Source organism: Gadus macrocephalus, chromosome 8 (genome assembly GCF_031168955.1).
Source record: "Gadus macrocephalus chromosome 8, ASM3116895v1".
NCBI lineage: Eukaryota > Metazoa > Chordata > Actinopteri > Gadiformes > Gadidae > Gadus > Gadus macrocephalus.
Genome location: NC_082389.1, coordinates 22,748,990 through 22,769,360, shown reverse-complemented (window position 1 = coordinate 22,769,360; position 20,371 = coordinate 22,748,990). Strand labels below are relative to the sequence as shown.

General features: G+C 45.7%; 1 protein-coding gene across 1 annotated transcript in view; it reads left to right on the top strand.

The window, feature by feature from the left end:
- Positions 1–20,371, top strand: part of LOC132463639 (phosphatidylinositol 4,5-bisphosphate 3-kinase catalytic subunit alpha isoform) — a 36,024-nt gene that overhangs the window by 12,147 nt on the left and 3,506 nt on the right. The window contains exons 9-20 of the mRNA XM_060059938.1: positions 1,068–1,202; positions 3,488–3,612; positions 3,745–3,826; positions 4,099–4,263; positions 4,670–4,773; positions 5,008–5,179; positions 5,602–5,708; positions 7,814–7,935; positions 8,429–8,507; positions 9,003–9,173; positions 16,850–16,967; positions 17,264–17,415. Coding sequence (XP_059915921.1) covers positions 1,068–1,202; positions 3,488–3,612; positions 3,745–3,826; positions 4,099–4,263; positions 4,670–4,773; positions 5,008–5,179; positions 5,602–5,708; positions 7,814–7,935; positions 8,429–8,507; positions 9,003–9,173; positions 16,850–16,967; positions 17,264–17,415 — 1,532 coding nt within the window. The remainder of the gene's footprint in view (positions 1–1,067; positions 1,203–3,487; positions 3,613–3,744; positions 3,827–4,098; positions 4,264–4,669; positions 4,774–5,007; positions 5,180–5,601; positions 5,709–7,813; positions 7,936–8,428; positions 8,508–9,002; positions 9,174–16,849; positions 16,968–17,263; positions 17,416–20,371) is intronic.

Here is a 20,371-nt window from a genome sequence, read left to right as displayed (position 1 = left end):
GCAAAGGTTTTGCGGCGCGGCAAAGGTTTTGCGGCGCGGCAAAGGTTTTGCGGCGCGGCAAAGGTTTTGCGGCGCGGCAAAGGTTTTGCGGCGCGGCAAAGGTTTTGCGGCGCAGTTTTGTTGCGCGGCAAGTTTTGCCCGCGGTGCTTCTGAATTTATTCACAACCATGGCCGACATTACGAGCATTGCATGTCTTTACCTGTTGTGGAAGAGGGAGAGACGTTGGAATGCCGGCCGTTTATGGGTTCATGAGACCATTCGGAGCCGTACAGAGCTCGGTGAATTTCACCGTCTTCTGCAGGAGCTCCGTCTGGATGACGACCGCTTCCAGCGCTATTTGAGGTTGACTCCGGCCAGCTAGACCTGCTAGCTAGGATCGGTGCTAGGATCTCTCGGTTGGACATTTATACTTATATATATATATTTGTATTGGACACTTATAACTGGCCACGGTGGTGTTGAAGATCACCGGGTATGCGGAGACTGCAATTATTATCTTCTCCATTTTAGCACTTTGATCTGGATCAGGTAGTGAACTCAAAGTCACTCCAAGGGAGTAACACAGATTGGCTGTTACGGCATGTCACTCAGTGGCAACGCCTCAGTGGCAACGCTGTTGAACGCTGATTGGCTGTCATCACGCGTTTGCTGCCGAAAAGTTGAAATATTTCAACTCGAGCAGCATTTGACGCGCCGCAAAATACGCGCCCGTGCCCGGCAGCGGGCACGGGCATGCTGCGCTGCAAATCAGATTTTGACGCGCCGCAAAACAAATTTTGCTGCCCGTTTTCTCGGCAGCAAATGCTGCGGCAGCAAAGCAGCAACGCGTCTCTACATTCACTTTGAATGGGATCGTGCCGCGCGTCAACTTTTTGCATCTTTTGGTGTGAACGCTGGCAGCACTATACTAACCCTCTAAAGGACGCTGCAGTACACCAATGCCCAGATGTTCAGAGATAGGTGATGAATTACTCTGCATGCGGCCTCCCCCCGGCTTCCACTAGTTGATTATCAATGAGCACCTGGGCTGACATGGTCGTTTTTTCTTGGCATTGTGAACACACAGGAAACGCCCTGTCTGGAGCTGGAGTTTGATCACTTCAGCTGCCCCGTCAAGTTCCCCGACATGGCCTCCATCGAGGAGCACGCTAACTGGAACATATCGAGGGAGCTGGGATACAACTATTGCCACACCAGCCTGGTAAGGGAATCACAGGATTGGGTTGTGAAATTACACATGCGGTTTGTGTGTGTATTTGGTTTGTGTGTTAGTGTATTTGTCTGTCTGTCTGAATCGATGTGTGTGTCTGTGTGCGTGTGTGGGTCTGTAAGTTGTTGTGTCTTTTTTTGCATGTGTGTGTCAGTGGCAGCTGTTGGTTTTCAAAGTGAGGGAGGAAGGACTGTGCGCTTCTGAGAGCGGATCTTAGTGACTGATCCATTACGCCTCGTTTCCACATACGTATGTTTTTCGTATCCGTGCTTCCGTAAATTTACGGAAGGGGGCGCTAGTGTTTTACGTACGGACATGAATTTATTTACGGTCAGCCAAAAAGATGGTAACGTATGATAATGGCCGTTTTTAGGAGACCGGTACTTTGGAACATGAGGATTGACATATACAGAGATAAAAACAAAACCAACCAGGCTTGGGAAGAGATCGGCGAGGAGTTTGGCCTGCCAGGTACTTACATGTTTTGTGAAAAACATAAAAACTTTCATACGGTATCTCCGTAAAACGACGGCGAAAGTTCTTTCGGTCGGAGACGGTTGGATCGCATACGAGAATGTACGTATGTGGAAACGAGGCTTTAGTCAAATCAGGCCTACTCTTGATTTGTAAAACTAAATAAAAAAAATAATGGGTGTTTCAGAATGTTGGTCATGGTGTTAAGCCAATTAAGATTGAGGGACTTCATTTATAGACCAAGTCAATCCTCCTCGGTGTTTGTGTTGCAAAGATATCAGTGACCTGTTCATCACCAAACTTCAGAATTACGGCGTGGGTAGCTACAAGTTTTCAGCACCCTTTCAGACGGCTTGGTAGCCCAACGTAGGAGTGCTGACAAAATAGGTAGGCTCAGTGTGGTGTTCAATTCGGGACCTTGCCTAACTTTTGGTGGTGGAAACAAGAATATAAGTGAACCGAGCCGCAACGAATCGCACCGCTCGGTGGAAACGCCAATATAATGCTGCGTTTCCACTGCAGGGTGCGGTTCGGTTCGCCTCGCCTCAGTCCGGGAAGGAGGGGGCGGTATAGTCCAGCTCAGTTCCGAGGTCGCGTTTCCACCGCCGACAGTACCCTTTATGGTAGGCCAGATGTCGATCGCCGCGGCAGCTACGTAAACATCGTAAACAACGTCTTCCTCCCCAAGAATGCAGAGGAACGTCTCCACCTCCTTGTTCGCCCAAGCAAGCGTTTTACGCGACATGTTCATTGTAAAGAATGATACTTCGAGGCTACTGTTTGTTTGTTTTTATCCCCACGTCGCCCGGAAGTGACGGTTCTGTCGACCAATCAACGGAGGGGGTGTGCCGGAGGGCTGTGGAGCAGCCCTCCGGGCTGCTCCAAAGCCTTATTGGTTCATAGCGCTGCCAGGGCTCCTGCTTATTGGTTCATAGCGCAGCCAGGGCTCCTTCTTATTGGTTCATAGTGCAGCCAGGGCTCCAGCCTATTCATGAATAGATTTTGGCGCGATTCAGACACCGTAGCTGGTCACATCCTCTCAGAGGAGGAATTTCCTCTCCCCCATTGAACCCCATGTTATTCACCAGCCGCCAACACTGCCGGTGACATGAATGGGAGTCAGTGGAGGCTGAGGGAGGAATGTCCTCAAGCAGTGATTTTCAATAGGCGATAGGGGGTGCTAATGTCCCTTTACCCAGGGAAACTAACATTACATATACAAAAGTAGTCATATTTAAGGGCATTATTTCATTAGTAGTCTGGGCAATCTACATTTTTTATTTTCAACAATGTTAAGGAGGATCTTCCTCCCTCTGCTCACTGGAGAAGCCTGTGTGTGTGTGTGTGTGTGTGTGTGTGTGTGTGTGTGTGTGTGTGTGTGTGTGTGTGTGTGTGTGTGTGTGTGTGTGTGTGTGTGTGTGTGTGTGTGTGTGTGTGTGTGTGTGTGTGTGTGTGTGTGTGGTTGTATTTCTGCGTGTTTCCGTTTAGCTGTGTGTGTCAGTGGTTGTATGTCTGCATGTTTCTCTTTAGGCGTGTGTGTGTGTCTCTTGGAGTGCGTGTGTCTCTAGCCGTGTGTGTGTGCGTGTGTCTCTTGCCGCGTGCGTGTGTCTCTCTAGGCTTGTGTGTGTGTGTCTGTCAGTGGTTGAATGTCTGTGTGTGTGTGTCTGCGCCTATATGTATGTCTTTGTCAGCATTTGTGTAAGTATTAGTGTGTGTAGATGGGCCGGTGTTCTGGCAGTACAACAGCACAGTGTCAGGATGTGATCAGCGGATCTAATCCTAGGGACTTGTATTGTGCCCAGAGTAACAGGTTGGCGCGTGACAACCCCCTGACTGACAGCGACAACGAGCAGCTCCACTTGGTCTGTAGCAGGGACCCCCTCTCTGAAATCACAGAGCAGGAAAAAGACTTCCTCTGGAGGCACAGGTGAGGCTGTGTGTTTTCTTTCTGATTCCATTATTAAGTTGCGAGAAGCTCTCCAAACCTAACCTGTGCAATATGCTGTTGCTATATTTATGCATATGATATGAATTATTAAACATTTCTGTTTGTTTGTAGACATTACTGCTTCAACATACCAGACATCCTTCCCAAGCTCCTGTTGGCGGTGAAATGGAACTCCAGAGATGAGTCCGCACAGGTACGCCGTGTTCGCACTTCCAAACGCTGACAGGCTCTTATTTTGAAGGGCATCACATGGGTAACCGCTTCGGCCTCTGGCCTTGTTCGTCAGATTAATGCAACTTCAGAGATTTTTACAGAGATAACGCTGGGACGAATGTGCTTTGGAGTGCATTTTAGGATGTTGGAAAAGTAAATAAATACAACGTAAAGGGAAGTCAAAGTACTGTTTGTTTTGGTGGGGGTGGGGAGCATTTCCATGTGTGCTGAAGGGCTTGTTTCCCCTCCCAGATGTACTGCCTGCTGAAGGACTGGCCGGCCATTAAGCCTGAGCAGGCAATGGAGCTGCTGGACTGCAACTTCCCTGACCCCAAGATCAGGGAGTTTGCGGTGAAGTGCCTTGAGAAGTACCTGACCGACGACCGGCTGTCGCAGTACCTCATCCAGCTGGTGCAGGTGTGTGTACTGCGTAGTATACTGGGAGGGTCTAGTGGTTTGGGGTCTCTACTGGAGAACCATTAGTATTGGTATGATACTCAGTGGATATTGGGGTAGGAACCCAAATATCTGCACCCCAATATGCGCTGTCTTGCGTGTAGGCATCCCGAGGTCATGAATGACTTGTATCTTAATAAGTAAATAAGCGATAAGTTGTTTTAGATGAAATTGTCTAAATAAATACTTTATAGATGCTATCCAATGTGAGTGTTTGAATCCGGTCATCTGATTGGATTTATACAGCGTTCTCTATTGTCTGTTTCTAAGTGTGTAAGCAAACATTTATGTAACATGATTTATATAACACGTACTTTACTTGTTAATTTTAACAAGTAGAAAATGATCTTGTGTGTCTGGTCTCTAGGTTCTGAAGTACGAGCAGTACCTGGACAACCCGCTGGCTCGGTTCCTCCTGAAAAAAGCCCTGACCAATCAGCGTATAGGACACTTCTTCTTCTGGCATTTGAAGTGAGGAATCAGGAAGCTGTTAGCCGATAGCTCATGTGATCCCGTGGACCTTGCCTCACTTCACATCGACTCGTTCATTTAATAGAATGGAAATGTTAATTAGTCTTTGTTTGACACACCAGTGTAATTACTCTTATTTGACAAACAAAACCAACACTATACATAAGAAAATACGCCCTCCCTCGCTATCTCTCACATGCCCCTATTCTTTCTCTGTGTCCCTCGCCCGACCAGGTCGGAGATGCACAACAAGACGGTGAGCCAACGGTTCGGCCTGCTGCTGGAGTCCTACTGCCGGGCATGTGGTATGTACCTGAAGCACCTGAGCAGACAGGTGGAGGCAATGGAGAAGCTCATCAACCTCACTGACCTCCTCAAGCAGGAGAAGAAGGACGAAGCCCAGAAGGTAAGGGACTAAAAAGGTACCTAGCCCTTACCCTAAAGGGATGAAGGCGTGGACACACACGCTCTCACCTTGGTTCACAGCATCCCTCCTGTGTTTCAGCGACTCACTTAATTCATTCGATAAATGGTTGTTGGGATGTTTTTCCTTTTGTTTGGCTGAGGAAACGATGATGAAACAAAGTGTATTTTGCTGCCAGAAGAAAAAAAGTGTGAAAACCGTAACTAATAACGTTTGAGACGCACCCTGGCACGCTCCCATGCCCACACACTGTCTGCCAAGAGCTGTTGGAACACACAGGGGAGGTGCTGCAATGAAACGGCGTGTTAAATCACCTGACAAGCCTTTTTTAATGCGACACTTATTATAAAGAGGGGGAGGTAGATTTAATCATTTCGTTTTTTATGTCTCTTTGCTCTTGCCAGGTCCAAATGAAGTTCCTGGTGGAGCATATGAGGAGGCCCGACTACATGGACGCCCTGCAGAGCTTCACCTCGCCCCTCAACCCCGCCCACCAGCTGGGAAACCTCCGGTAGGAAGACTAGCGCTACGGCTAGGAAGCAGCCTAGCTCTCAAGCTAGTACATAGGCAAGCTCTCATGCTAGTATGAGGTCAAGCTCTAGGTCTAGAAGGTAGCTCTCTCGCTAGATCCCACGCTAATATGTAGCCTAGCTCCCATGGCTAGTATGTAGATTATTTCTCATGCTAGTGCGTAGATATGCTCGGGTAAGCTACTATCTGGCTATCTCACACTAGAAGATAGGCTAGATAGCTTTCCCTGTTCCATAGGCTAGTGGAAAAAGCTAGTTCTCAAAGTATGTTGCTATATAGCTTTCCTTGGTATAGGATAGTATGTAGGCAAGCTCTTGCATAGCCTAGCACTCAACCTAGTACCAAAGCTATAAAAAGCTATATAATGACGCCTCATTCTCGCCCCCACCGCCCCCTCACAAACACAACAAGCATGGAGGATACCGGTGAAGAAAACGAGACGGCGGCGTGAGATGAAATTGTTTCAAAGAGGAGAAACAACGGCTCCATAATATGGAAATTGTTTGGGTTTAAAAAAACAGATGAGCAGCAGCTGCAGGTCATCTGTAGAGAGTGTAGCAAAACCGTTGCGGCTAAAAGTGGAAGCACGACAAATCTGTTCAGCAGCGGCACAATGTGCAGTATGGGGAATGCGTAAAACTCTGTGGCTGTGCTGCTGCATCACCGGCCGCGACAGCTTCTTCTGCCCCGAAACCAGGGCCGGCGCTCGGCAAAGGCGACCTAGGTGATCGCCTAGGGCGGCAAATGTGTTGGGGGCGCCCTCTGGTGGCGCCCTTAATTAATTAAAATATACAAAACAAGCGAAATTAGACCAAACATGTTCCCAAATGGAACGGAGAAGGAAGGGGGCGTGGGATTAAAGTTAGGGCGCACTGAAACCCTCACCGTAGTACGCAGGACAATGCGTCAAAATCATCTATCCCACTTTATTGAAAATATCGAGATATATATCACCATTCAGCCAAAAAATATCAGGATATCATATTTTGCCTATATCGTGCAGCCCTACTATGTTGCCTAGCTCTCACGCTTGGATGTAGGCTGGCCCAATGTTGTTGAGCGTGATAGCTTTCAGTGTTTCCCCAAGCACTGTATGTTTAAGGCGGCCGCCTGAACAACAATAGGGCCCCGCCTTGATTACCAATGTATTAAAAAAACAAATATATATAGATTTTTTTTTTTTTTATCTTTAAGCATTAACAAAGTACAAAACTTTTGTAGCGAAAGAAAACATACTTCCATCAAGTACCAAAAATAAGTAAGGAATAATCACCGAGAGGCCGGGCAATAAAGAGTTTGATATGCCCGGCTCGTGGACGGCTTACGCGGTAACCTTCCGCGAGCCGGGCATATCAAACTGTTTATTGCCCTGCCTTGATGTGATTATTCAGTTTATTCTACTTCGCGCCGGCCAACATAATAAAACAATTCATATACTTTAATAATTAGCCTTTTTCTTATTCGTATTGCATGCTTATTAAATGTATGCTCTGTTTAATTTCATCTCCATCGAAAAGTAGTTCCCTTTAGAACTACGGTGAATAACGTTAGCTCAACTGTAGGTAACGCGTTTCTATAGCAACCACACAAGGCTGGATCTGATCTCACTAGTTTAACAACGTAGTTGTTACATTCGTATCAAGTCAGCTTTAATGACGATCGATCAAACATGCACTCCTTGGTTTATTTTTACAACGGACCTCATGTTGGAAATGTATGTGATAGAAAACGATACAAGCGGCGTATTGATTTACTGTGCTCAGTCAGTAGCAAGTAGAACCGACAAGTCAGCTGGCAATATGCCTCATTAATGCACCCCTCCCAGCCAATCAGAACCGAGCATTCTTAAATGAAGTAGAATAAAGATAAATAATGCATCGGTAATACTGTTCTAAACAATAATCGTGCCATAAAGCTTTTTGAATAGAATTGAAACGGCGGCACCCGGTGGTTACATACATTCGAACTGAAACCCTCACCGAAGACCGCAGGGCCATGAGACAACCCCCCCCGCGCTTTTTATTTTCCCTAGTCCATGTGCTATGCTTTTGTTCGCTTATTGGTTTTGAATATGTTGTATTGTAGGCTAGAGGAATGCAGGATGATGTCTTCTGCCAAGCGACCTCTTTGGCTGAACTGGGAGAACCCTGACATGATGTCTGAGCTCCTCTTCCAGAGCAATGAAATCATCTTCAAGAACGGAGATGGTGAGCTCACGACGCCTCCCTCTCCCCACTCCCCCATGTCCTTCCTTCCTTATTGCCTATTTTCCCGGCAGTCTTATCTTTCCTTGTCTCATATTGTGGCGTGCACACAGTATAGTTGTATAGCATAATGCATGAGCAGAGCCTATTTATACAACACCACTCCCCTCTGTGGTCCTTAACCCTGACGCGTCGCCAGGAACGTGTCCAACTCCACACGCCACAGCTCCTCCTGCAGCCTGCTGCATCGCAGACGGATGCAGGCGGTTAAGTTCATGCAACCTCAGCCTCAGTTCCTTAAGGGACATCAGGTGATCAAAGAGGCGCTCCTGCTAACATGTTCACCCTTCTGTTCTCAACTCACCCTCTCTGCATCTCAAACACCTCTCCACATTGCCCTGCCCCTCTCTATATCTCTTCATCCCTCATCCTCTTTCTTTCTCCATCTCTCCTCCCTCCATATGTCTCTCGCTCTCCCTCTCCTCTCTACCTCCAGATCTAAGGCAGGACATGCTGACGTTGCAAATCATCAGGATAATGGAGAACATCTGGCAGAACCAGGGTCTTGATCTCAGGTAGGCTCCCCGTCTCCGTAGTGACAGCCCTGTGATAGAACCGGACTGGCCCTGCCCCCTTCCTCCTCCTCCTCCTCCTCCTCCTCCTCCTCCTCCTCCTTCCCCTTCAACTTCTGTTTTATCTGTGCTGCAGTACCTGCATGCTGATTTACAGTGGTGATTTAAAAGTGGCTCCTATGCTCATTCTATAACCCTCTGTATCACACACACTCACTCTTTTGCTCACTTGCTTCTCTTTCTCCCTCTCGCTAGTAAAGTCTCAAGGTACCAGATAAATCCTATGATCCATTGATCTATTAAATACACTTCTTAGCTTCTCCTTCTACACTTTGCTTTGGAAGATTCTTAGAATATTACCTTTCTTTTAATTATTACAACCAACACACACCATGTCCTTCACTCACGTGCAAACATATATGGTTAAACTCGCACACACACACACATTCATAAACAATCATACTCACACCTCACTCTCTCACTTGCTGTGCCGTGCAGGATGCTTCCATACGGGTGCTTGTCCATCGGGGACTGCGTGGGTCTGATCGAGGTGGTGAGGAACTCCCACACCATCATGCAGATCCAGTGCAAGGGCGGCCTGAAGGGAGCGCTGCAGTTCAACAGCCACACGCTGCACCAGTGGCTCAAGGACAAGAACCGAGGAGAGATGTGAGCTGTTTTACCTTTCTCTAGGTCTTTACAGTGGTAATCCTGGAGGCAGGATAGTCCAGTAGTCTCTGTTTCTCTTTCAAGAAGTTCTGATCCATTCAAAGTGGGGCTGTTACTGTAGTATAACTACTTTCAAATGTGAGTGGAAAGTTGGGTAACTGTATCTCCATCAAGGAGTACGTAATGGGATATGAAAGAATCTCCAAATGCGTACTGCGATTTGTGAACGTGTATTCAGAATCTGCATGTGCCTTTACCTATTGAGATTTGTAAATGTGTAAAACAAATCTGTAAATGACCAAACAAATCTGTAAATCCATATGGCTAAGTATTTTGCTCAAGTCATCAGTTACTTGTGCGTTGACGTAACCTTTCTGCATTGGCAGAGACCTGCAAATGTGTGTGGCGATTTGCAAATGTGTTTGGAGATTTGTCTGTGTGTTAGTAGTTATACTGCCCACATACCAGCAGTCGGCAGTAGCACCCAGTGATTTTAAAATTGACAGGGCTGGGCTGTGTTTGCAGAGTCACTAGAATATGATCATTAAAGGAGACATATTATGGTGTTTTCCCAGCAAGTAAACATAGTATTTGAGTTCTAGAAAACATGTTTTTGAAGCTGTTTGCTGGAAATAGCTTTTAGAAAAAAACTCGCCTACCGCTATTCCCCTCTGTTTCAGTCCCTTCAGAATGCGCTGTTTCTGGTGTCTGTAGCTTTAATGCAAATGAGCTGCTGCCCATTGACCAATGAGCTGTCAGACTGCACCACAGCATGGAAGAGAAGGGATTGTTGCCGTTTGCGGAGTCCTGAGCTCTATATCATATCATATTATAATAATAATATTATATATTGGTATTTTTATAATATTAGATCCAATATCACGGCCAAAAGCTATGGGTGCCTCAGATTACATTATGAATCATAAAGACTGCGTTTGACGTCTCTGGCACTTCCACAAAAAGTAAAGAGTCGTAGTGGGGGATATCTCGGCCATGGTTGAGAGGAATTGGGGGAAAGGAACTTTGGCCTTGACTCTCTGAAGTCCATGAACCATGACATGGAGGAGATTGTACTCCGGGAGGTGAGCTGCCGGACTTGCCGCCGAGCTTCACGCTCCGGAGCTGCCGGACTGCCGCCGAGACCTACCCCCGCCGGACCTACCCCCGCCGGACCTGCCAGCTTCGGTGGCAGTTCAGCTCCCGGAGTATACCCGCCGGAGCAGCCGGAAAGCTTCGGCCGCAGTTCAGCTACTGGAGTATACCGCCGGACTGCCGCCGAAGCTTCAGCGGCAGTCCAGCGAGGGTAGCTAGGCGGCAGTCCGGCAGCTCAGCCATGAGAGTACAATCCCTTTCCCCTCCATGTCTCCTCCTCCGGACTGCCGCCGAAGTTTCGGCAGCAGAGGTTTCAGAGATTGTACTCCAGGAGCTTAGCTGTGCAGGGCTGCCGCCGAGTTCCCCCCGCCGGAGCTGCTCGTCCGCTGGTCCACAAAATCTTAGCTATGCTCTGATTGGAGGGGAGTAGGGAAGTGGGAGGTAATATTAAACTGTGCCCACTTCCTACGTAGGAGGGGGCGCTGAAACGGACTCGCCAGTTTGGTAACTGTAGGTGGGGTACTTTCAGGAATGCATATCCCACTCAAAAAGTCATGGACAGACTTTTCAAAGTTTGTATGCGTGTGGGAGCATAGCTGTGTGGCTTGAAAGACGTCACATGAGAAGAGATTCCTAAACAAAGACGTTGGATCCTTATTTTACTAAACGAAAACGGTGAATGACCAAGCCGTCTTTGGTCATTCATGATCGTACAGGGGGCCACATTCTTGTAAGAACACGTTAAAGGGGACATATTTTTAAATCAACACTTTTCCTGGGATTTGGGGTGTTGTTCTGGGCCCCCGCCGGAGCTGCCAGACTGCCCCAGAAGCTTCGGCGGCAGTCCGGAGGAGGAGACATGGAGGAGAAAGGGATTGTACTCACGGATGGTAGCTGCCGGACTGCCGCCGAGCTACCCCCGCCGGACTGCCCGCCGAAGCTTCGGCAGTCCGGCCGTCGTCGAAGCCGTCCGGCCGCCGCCGAAGCTTGTACTCCAGGAGCTGAACTGCCACCGAAGCTCGCAGGTCCGGCGAGGGGAGCTCGTGGCAGTCCGGCAGCTCAGCTCCCGGAGTACAATCCCTTTCTCCTCCATGTCGCGGTTCATGGACTTCAGAGAGTCATGGCCAAAGTTCCTTTACCCCAATTCTTCTTAACCATGGCCGAGATATCCCCCACTACGAGTCTTTACTTGTTGTGAAAGTACTAGAGACGTCAGACGCAGTCTTTATGATTCATAATATCATCCGAGGCGTGCAGCTTTTGGCGGTGATATTAGATATAATATATAAATACCTATATATTATTATCATTATATTATATAGATATAGATATAGAGCTCCAGGAGTCCGCAAACGCCAACAATCACTTCTCCTCCATGCTGTGGTTCACTCTGGCAGCTCATTGGTCAATGGGCAGCAGCTAATTTGCATTAAAGGTCCCATGACATGCTATTTTATGTATTCTTAAATATTAGTGGGCAACTAACACAGTATTCAAAGACGTTCCCTAAATTCAGCCGTGGTGCAGAGTTACAGCCACTCCGAGCCAGTCGCACATTGAGCTTCCCCCAAATGCGCTGTTTCGTTGGGCGTGTCAAGGAGGAGGGTGGGGGTGTGGCCCTGAGCAGCTTGCAGCCACCATGCGCTCTGTTTACAGTGGATGTATCGCAATGGCGAGCCGCACACAGCCTTTAGCCGTGTTCTGTAAATATTCTAGAACACACGGGAGTCCTGGAGCTCTATATCTAAATATTATCATATAGCCTACACAGATATCTATATCATATAATATATATTATCACGGCCAAAAGCTGTGTGAGCCGATATTATGAATCTCAAACGACCGCGTTGGGTTCTCCGACGTTCCTGGTTCTTCAACGTCCACATCAATGTGAATACACACACTGTAACGCAAGTGTTTCTTGTCGGTTCTTTGACGTGTCTTGTATTTCCACAACGAGACTGTCGTGGGGGTTATCTGAGCCATGGTTGAGAAGGAATTGGGGGAAAGGAACTTTGATTTGACTCGCTGAAGTACATGAACTGCGACATGCCGCCGGTTGCCGCGAGGCACCATCGCCCGGCAGCGGGCAGCCGGCAGCAGGCAGCGCGCGGTTCAGTCGACTTCAGGTTGATGTGAAAGTGGAAGAACCAGAGACGTCGCAGAACCCGACAAAGTCGTTTGTGATTCATAATATCGTCTGGAGGCGCACACAATATGTTATATGATATAGATATCTATGTATATGATATTATTTAGATATAGAGCTCCAGGACTGTAACGCAAGTGTTGTACACTTCCTTGTTATTTGGATAACCGTTCTGCTGTTGGTGTGACGTCGGACTCTCGTATCTGGTATTTCTACAACGAGACTCGTATTAGGGGGTTATCTCAGCCAAGGTTGAGAATGAATTGGGGGAAGGAACTTTGGCTTTGACTCCCTCAAGAACATGAACCACGACAAGGAGGAGAAAGGGATCTTTGCCGGGCAGCGCTTATGCACCTCCGCCTCCGGCGGTGGTCCCTCAGCGGGGCTCAAGCGGGAGACATTCGCCGCCAACAATCCCTTTCTCCTCCATGTCGTGGTTCATGTTCTTGAGGGAGTCAAAGCCAAAGTTCCTTCCCCCCAATTCATTCTCAACCTTGGCTGAGAAAACCCCCAATACGAGTCTCGTTGTAGAAATACCAGACGTGTTATGCGCCATCACACCAACAGCAGAACGGTTATCCAAATAACAAGGAAGTGTACAACACTTGCGTTACAGTCCTGGAGCTCTATATCTAAATAATATCATATAATACATTGATATCTATATCATATAACATATTGTGTGCGCCTCCAGACGATATTATGAATCACAAACGACTTTGTCGGGTTCTGCGACGTCTCTGGTTCTTCCACATCAACCTGAAGTCGACTGAACCGCGCGCTGCCTGCGGCCGGCTGCCCGCCACTGCATGTCGCAGTTCATGTACTTCAGCGAGTCAAACCAAAGTTCCTTTCCCCCAATTCCTTCTCAACCATGGCTTAGATAACCCCCACGACAGTCTCGTTGTGGAAATACAAGACACGTCAAAGAACCGACAAGAAACACTTGCGTTACAGTGTGTGTATTCACACACACACATGTGGCACTCGCACGGTCGAGTCTCATTGGCGGGCCAACGTCTCTGGGCGGGCCAGGCAGAGTAAGGGGAGGAGCTGAGATTCCTCATGACGTCATGAGCACAGATTTCCAAATCAGCGCGCTAGAGCCTCCGTTTTTTCAAAGGTGAGCAGAACAGCTAGTGCTCGTTTTACACCAAACGCAAGTTTTAGCCACTGGGGGACCATAAGCAGGCTAGGGGAACTCATATTTATGTTAGAAAACCTCATAAATTGAGATTTTCATGTCATGGGACCTTTAAAGCTAGACACCAGAAACAGTGCATTCTGAAGGGACTGAATCAGAGGGGAATAGCGGTAGGCAAGATTTTTTTCCTAAAAGCTATTTCCAGAGAACAGCTTCAAAAACATGTTTTCTAGACCTCAAATACTATGTTTACTTGCTGGGAAAACACCATAATATGTCTCCTTAAGGCCCTTTTACATCAGGGAAAAAAGAAAGATTGACTCAACCTAAATAGGTTAGAGAACCAACGTCCTTTCAGCGAAATGGAGTTTTACTTCTGATCCAAGTGTTACATATTTTAGGGATGGCGGTTTAGGATGAGGGGTAGGGATGTGATTAACTCAAAAATGTCATGGTCGAATAATCAGTGGGTGGTATGAACGAATAATCGATTATTCGATGTGTGCCGCCATTCACAAAGGCAGCCATGAATAATCGGCAAAAAATCACTTAATATCTTAAACCCAAAAAAACGATTACCTGCTAAGTAGTTCCAGTCAAATTGTCTGTTCAGCCTTCAAAACGAGAGCTGGTAAATTGTGAATAATGCATTAAACTGTAATCAGACAACGTGTTTATTTTGAATTATATGTAAAATGAATTATATGTAAAATGCATAAAGTTAGCTCTCTGGCGCATAGCTGAGCGGACTAGAATACCTCCCATTGCCAAGTCGTAGCTAAGGTCTGTCCTATTTACTGGAGGAGTGAACAACGTTTCCGTTGCATAAGAACCTTACGGAAGGGTAATGATTGTTCCAGGTATTAGTCAAACCCTCAGTTATGGCTTGTGAAAAACTTTATATTTGGATTGTAAAACGCATGAAAATATAAATGAATGGTCTTCATTTATTTTCTTTGGCAAGTGACCATGGTATAAGCGGGATAATGCCCTTCGAAGTGTCCAACATTACTTCCGTACGTTAATTCGTGTTTATTTGAATGGGAAAAAATGTTAACGGTCCAAATTAGGGCTGGGCGATATATCGAATATATGCGATGTATCGCGAGATGTTCTCCAGGGGATGTATAAAATGCCCCTATCGCGAACATCGAATATAAATTGGCACGCAATGTTTCTTTTTGCCGCCGCCGGCATACTCGTTGTGCTTTCACGCGACGGGGCGACAAGATCTCATACAAAGTGAACGTAGAGACGCGTATCTGCCAATCAGCGTTCAACAGCGTGGCCACTGAGTGACATGTGTAACGTAACAGCCAACCAGCGTTCAACCGTCAAACTCGGTGCAGTGCAGTCCGGGGTGAACTGCAGCACGGAGGAGAAAGTGATTGTTGCCGTTTGCGACTCCCGGAGCTCTATATATAATAATATAATATAATTGTTTATATAATATCACGGCCAAAAGCTCTGTGTGCCTCCTGATGGCCGTAGCGTGGGGAGCTCTCATAGGGATTGGGCTTCTCGGGGTTTGTTTAACGCACAGCGTTCCCTTCTCTCGCTATTTCCGGTGGCTCTCTAAACTCACTCCCCCCGCCCATTGCGAGTCCACGAGATTCTCATGGACGCGCGTGTGTGACGTAGTCTGGAAGGCGCGCTGCTGTAGGTGTTACTGACGTAACATTATGCCAGACATGGTTGAATCGAGCATTGATGATGTGCTCTAGAGGAGATTCAAAATATATCGAGATATATATCGTGTATCGAGATATAGTAAAAAAATATCGAGATATTCATTTTGGCCCATATCGCCCAGCCCTAGTCCAAATGTTAAAAATCTACTTTGACCCTCGGGAACGAATAATCTAATAATCTGATATTCTGACCCATCCCTAATGAGGGGGATGATGATTGGGTAGTCATTTGGCGCTTTTGTAAATCCATTCATGTTTTTTGGAGGCGTTTGTTTTTTAAGTTGTTTACCCTGTTTTCTGGATCTATCTGGAGGCTTTCTCTGTCGGGTTAGGGTGGTGTTCAATGAGAAACTGTTACAACTACCCCCCACTGATACCATAAAGGAACTCCTATTCAAGTACCCAAGTGCACGTTATGCATATTACTGATCAATATATATAACAGATGGTCTTTAATGCAGTTTACCACCTCGGATTAGAGTTCTGTGTCTTGAGAAACGTTAATAGGCTTTTTTTATGCTTCAGCATGTCCAACATGTACATGACCATGGGGACTATGACTAAGCAACCCCATTGGGATTTGTTGAACTGATTTATTCACAGGCTAAAGCCGCAAATGATCCACCTTGGTGCGATGGTGTGGTGTTAAATTGAGTTGTAACTGATGACGTGTCTATATATTCCTGCTCTTGGAGCAAAACTCCTTGACTTTTCAGCGCGCGTGTGTGTGTGTGTGTGTGTGTGTGTGTGTGTGTGTGTGTGTGTGTGTGTGTGTGTGTGTGTGTGTGTGTGTGTGTGTGTGTGTGTGTGTGTGTGTGTGTGTGTGTGTGTGTGTGTGTGTGTGTGTGTGTGTGTGTCACAATCAATCATCAGATCGGGCACATACCGATACTGAAAACACATTTGCATATTCCTGTAATCATTTAAAAAATCCCAGTACGCTAATAGAGATTTCTTATCACGTTTATGAATCTGATTATCCACACACGGATTAGGACAGTTAATCAACTCTTCCCCCGCAGTTGTAAACAGTTAGGCTACAATATAGATAGTAAACCCGAAGTCTGCAGGCCTGGTTTGGATGTCTGAATCCTAATTATAAAAAGTGACTCTTTAGCCTAGAGCTATTTGCTTTGATAATCGACAGTTTGGATTCAGTTTTATGGTAAAACATGTTGTAGCTTCATATTCAGGGACAATTGCAGTCATCTGTTACTTTTGTATGGAAAGCCAGTTTAGTCAATATTATATAATTAATAAATAATTAAATTAAGATAATGTAGGTTTGATAATGAGGTGATCTTTATTTATCTATGGATTTATTTCATTGCCATGTTTATATAATTCATAGGCATAATTATTTATATATGTATTTACTTGTTAGATTCGTACTTGAATGGCATGCCATACGTTTGGTGTATTGAATCAGTAACCTGCCTATTGAATCTGATAAAATGCTTTAATTGTATTTTCACACACTTTAGAACATATACTGTGTTTTATTGCTGTGATGGTTGTTGGATTCAAGGGTATGCTGCCAGATTATTTACTGCGATGTTATCGTAATGCATTGTTATTTAAATTTGATATTGTTCCTCAGGTATGACCAGGCCGTCGATCTGTTCACGCGGTCGTGCGCAGGCTACTGCGTAGCCACCTTCATCCTGGGCATCGGAGACCGACACAACAGCAACATTATGGTGAAAGAAGACGGACAGGTAAAGGTTCAGCTGGCCTACGTCCACCTGGTTTATTAAAGTTACTCTTTATTCACCTAGCGGCCATCCCGGCTCTAATATCAGCCTGGAGAGAACTGAATGTGGAATATAGAGCTAGCGTTAAGAACCAAGATGGCCGCTAGGTAAATGGGGCCAACACCTCATAACACGTAACAGATCGCATTAGAACGATAAGGGTTTTAAACTCTTAATGGCGGTCGATGTGTGTGTCTTCACACCGATGACGCTTGACAGCGTTTGCTTCACTCTACTTGTTGTTGCCCCTCCCCCGATAGCTGTTCCACATCGACTTCGGCCACTTCCTGGATCACAAGAAGAAGAAGTTTGGGTACAAGCGAGAGCGTGTGCCCTTTGTTCTGACGCAGGACTTCTTAATAGTCATCAGCAAAGGAACCCAGGAGTGTACCAAGACCAGGGAGTTTGAGAGGTACTTTGTCATTTCCTTCAGTTTCCATAGGGGATTAAGCGTTTTATTATCCTTATCATTATCTGTTTGTTTTGTCTCTGCATTTTTGCAGAGACAAATCTGATGTATGTTTTGTTTGTCTGCATCTATTTCCATTCGGCCTCTCATTCTCTCGCAGCCTCGCTCACTCTATTCCCCCTCTCCACCTCTCTTTCACTCTATCACCCTCCCTCTTTCTCTATAAGGGGGATATATGTGCCTTGCCTTGCCTATAATGTCTCTTACGCCCCATCGACACTAGTGAAAACAATCTTTTCCCCTCCGTTTTCCTTGCAACGTTTCAGGAATTTCTCTGTAGGATGGGCAAAATGATTCTTTTCCGGGAACTAGTTCTTTCAGTTCAGTTCACTATAACGATTCGGTCGTTTTGATTCGTTCGTTACGTCAGATTACATCTTAAAAAAATAAAAAAATAGTTTTTTTTAATTGGTCATGGGTCCGGATAGGACCGTCAAGACCGCAGTCCGCCGTTTGGAGATGCCTGCTATATAGTATATCAAACGTCCCACCAATATTTATACCACTTGCTTACTCTCTATATTTCATTCATGGTTTTACATTTATAATTTTATTTTACTTTACATTTAATTCTTCATTGTTCAGGCATTACAGAACTTGCATGGTCATAAATAAAAAATACGAACTGCAGTTTAATTTCTTTGTTTGTTCTTAAATTGACGTAGAATGGAGCAAAGACTCCTGGGATTGGGAAATGTGTTTATCCAATAAACAGCTGGAGGTCAAGTCTATTTTCGAAAAAATGTAGGGGGATATATGAGTGGCCCCACATCGAATGGTATGACCCAAGATACTTCAGACAGAGAAAGCGCGCATATTCGACGGTACCGCCTTGTCATTGGTTTACCCAGGTGCCATTCCAACACCATTGCTACCTCTCATTGGCTGAATCTTTGAGAAAGTTGTAGACTCAATCAATATAAGTCGCGGGGAGACGGAGCTCTGTTCGTTCGTATATTTTATTTACGTGACCATATGTTTGGTTTATGTTAAAAAAAAAAGAATCAAAGAACCAGTTCTTCTTGTTTTGGGGAACCACTTCTTGTCGTTCACGTTCGGGATTCGTTCGTTGTAACGAATCAGTCGCGACCGCGACTGCAATGAGTCCGTCTTGCAAAGACGGACTCATTGCAAAAACACATCTAGCTGTAGTAACGCTGTAGTACATATTCAAGGCCACTGTGTGGCGTTGGTTCTCAACCAAAAAAAGAAGACAAGGCGGAGCCTGCGCATCAAGCCTGCGCATCAAACCTGCGCATCAAGCCTGCGCGATGTATACAAACATACAGTCGAGGAGTTTGTTGTTAAACCTTGTAGATTGAGCAGAAAATACTTTTGGATGTACAGTGTAATTGCATTTACCATGGGGCTGTATTTAAAGCTACAAAAATTATTCAAACAAAGCAATTCGACGGAACTCTAACGTTTCCCAGCTGGTGGAGGGCCGATGACTTCCTCGTTTGCGTATCTGGCTTCCACACGAATCCTAACACGAAAACGCATAGAGCCGTTTTTCTCTTTTCACCCTGGGACCTGATTTCAAAAAAGTGTGTTGTCGGGCCCCGAAAAAATAGACGTTCAGCTGAAACGCACAGGACTTCTGCGTTTTCCCCAAAAATGTATGCCCCTCCATCTGTCTTTCCACCTCTTTCTTGCACTCTCTCAATTGCCTCTCTCTCGCGAGCGAGAGAAAAGCATCAGTCAAGGTGGTCTTGACTGGGGGGGTGGGGGGGGGTATTTACAGTGTTGCCACAGTTACCTTGAAAAAGAAATCTGATTACTGATTACTAGTTACTCCTTAAAATAGTTACTAGTTAGTTACTTTCCTGATTACTTGATTTGAAAAGTAACTAAGTTAGATTACAAGTTACTTTATTAGTTACATTTAGCTGCGACAACACCCCCTGCCGCCTCAAAATAACCGGTTTTGCCAATACTAACCCCCCCCCCCCCCCCCCATATTCTTTACTCAGGTGTGTGAATTGACCTTGTAGGTGAGTCAATCTATGAAAAAAAGGGCTTAACCCCAAAAAAATTTATACAAAAGGTTTTTCAATTGATTCTAGTAGTATTTGGTGTGCTGAATAACATACTAAAAGTATACCAAAATATACCTCCCAGAAAGCCCTCATTTCCAAGATGGCGGCCGAAATGGCAGCGGGGAGCTTGAAAAGGCTATATCTCAAATTGAAAAAGATTATTCGAATGATTTTTCACTTGATTCTGGTACCTGCAAATATGCTTATGAACATACTAACAATCTAGGAAAATATACCTCCCAGAAAGGCTTCATTTTCATAATGGCGTCCAAAATGGCGGCCGGGAGCTTAGAATGGCTACATCTCAAATGGAAAATGTTACAAAATAATGTTTCAACTGATTCTGGTACCTCTATACATTAAGAACGTGCGAAAAATCTAGGTAAATATAACTGCTAGAAATACATCATTTTCAAAATGACTGCCTGTAAGCTTACATTGGTTAAATGGTTAAAATTGGTTACTATTCAAACTAGAAAGGTGGTGTTGGTGTTGAACAACTTTCTCCTCTGGAAGAAACTTGTTATGTGGATTGTCACATTCCTTAAGTTGACATGGTCCACAGACAGTAGTACAAGGTAGTCCATATTTTCTGTAAGAGCAGCGGAGTGTCTTGCAGGCAGTGGTACAGTTACAATGAATGACCTTCAAGAGACTGTCTGGAGCAACATTCATTGTTGACATGAGTGGGACAAATCTATTGTCCTGCAGGCTCCACCCCCAGTTCAGGGCATCCATACCATCTTCTGTTCCCATCCAGACCATGACCTGGTAGTATACTCTACGACAGTGAAATTTGGTCGCAGATTCAGTTGGTGGCAGGCGTTACAGTTGATGAAGCTCTGATATGATATGAAGCA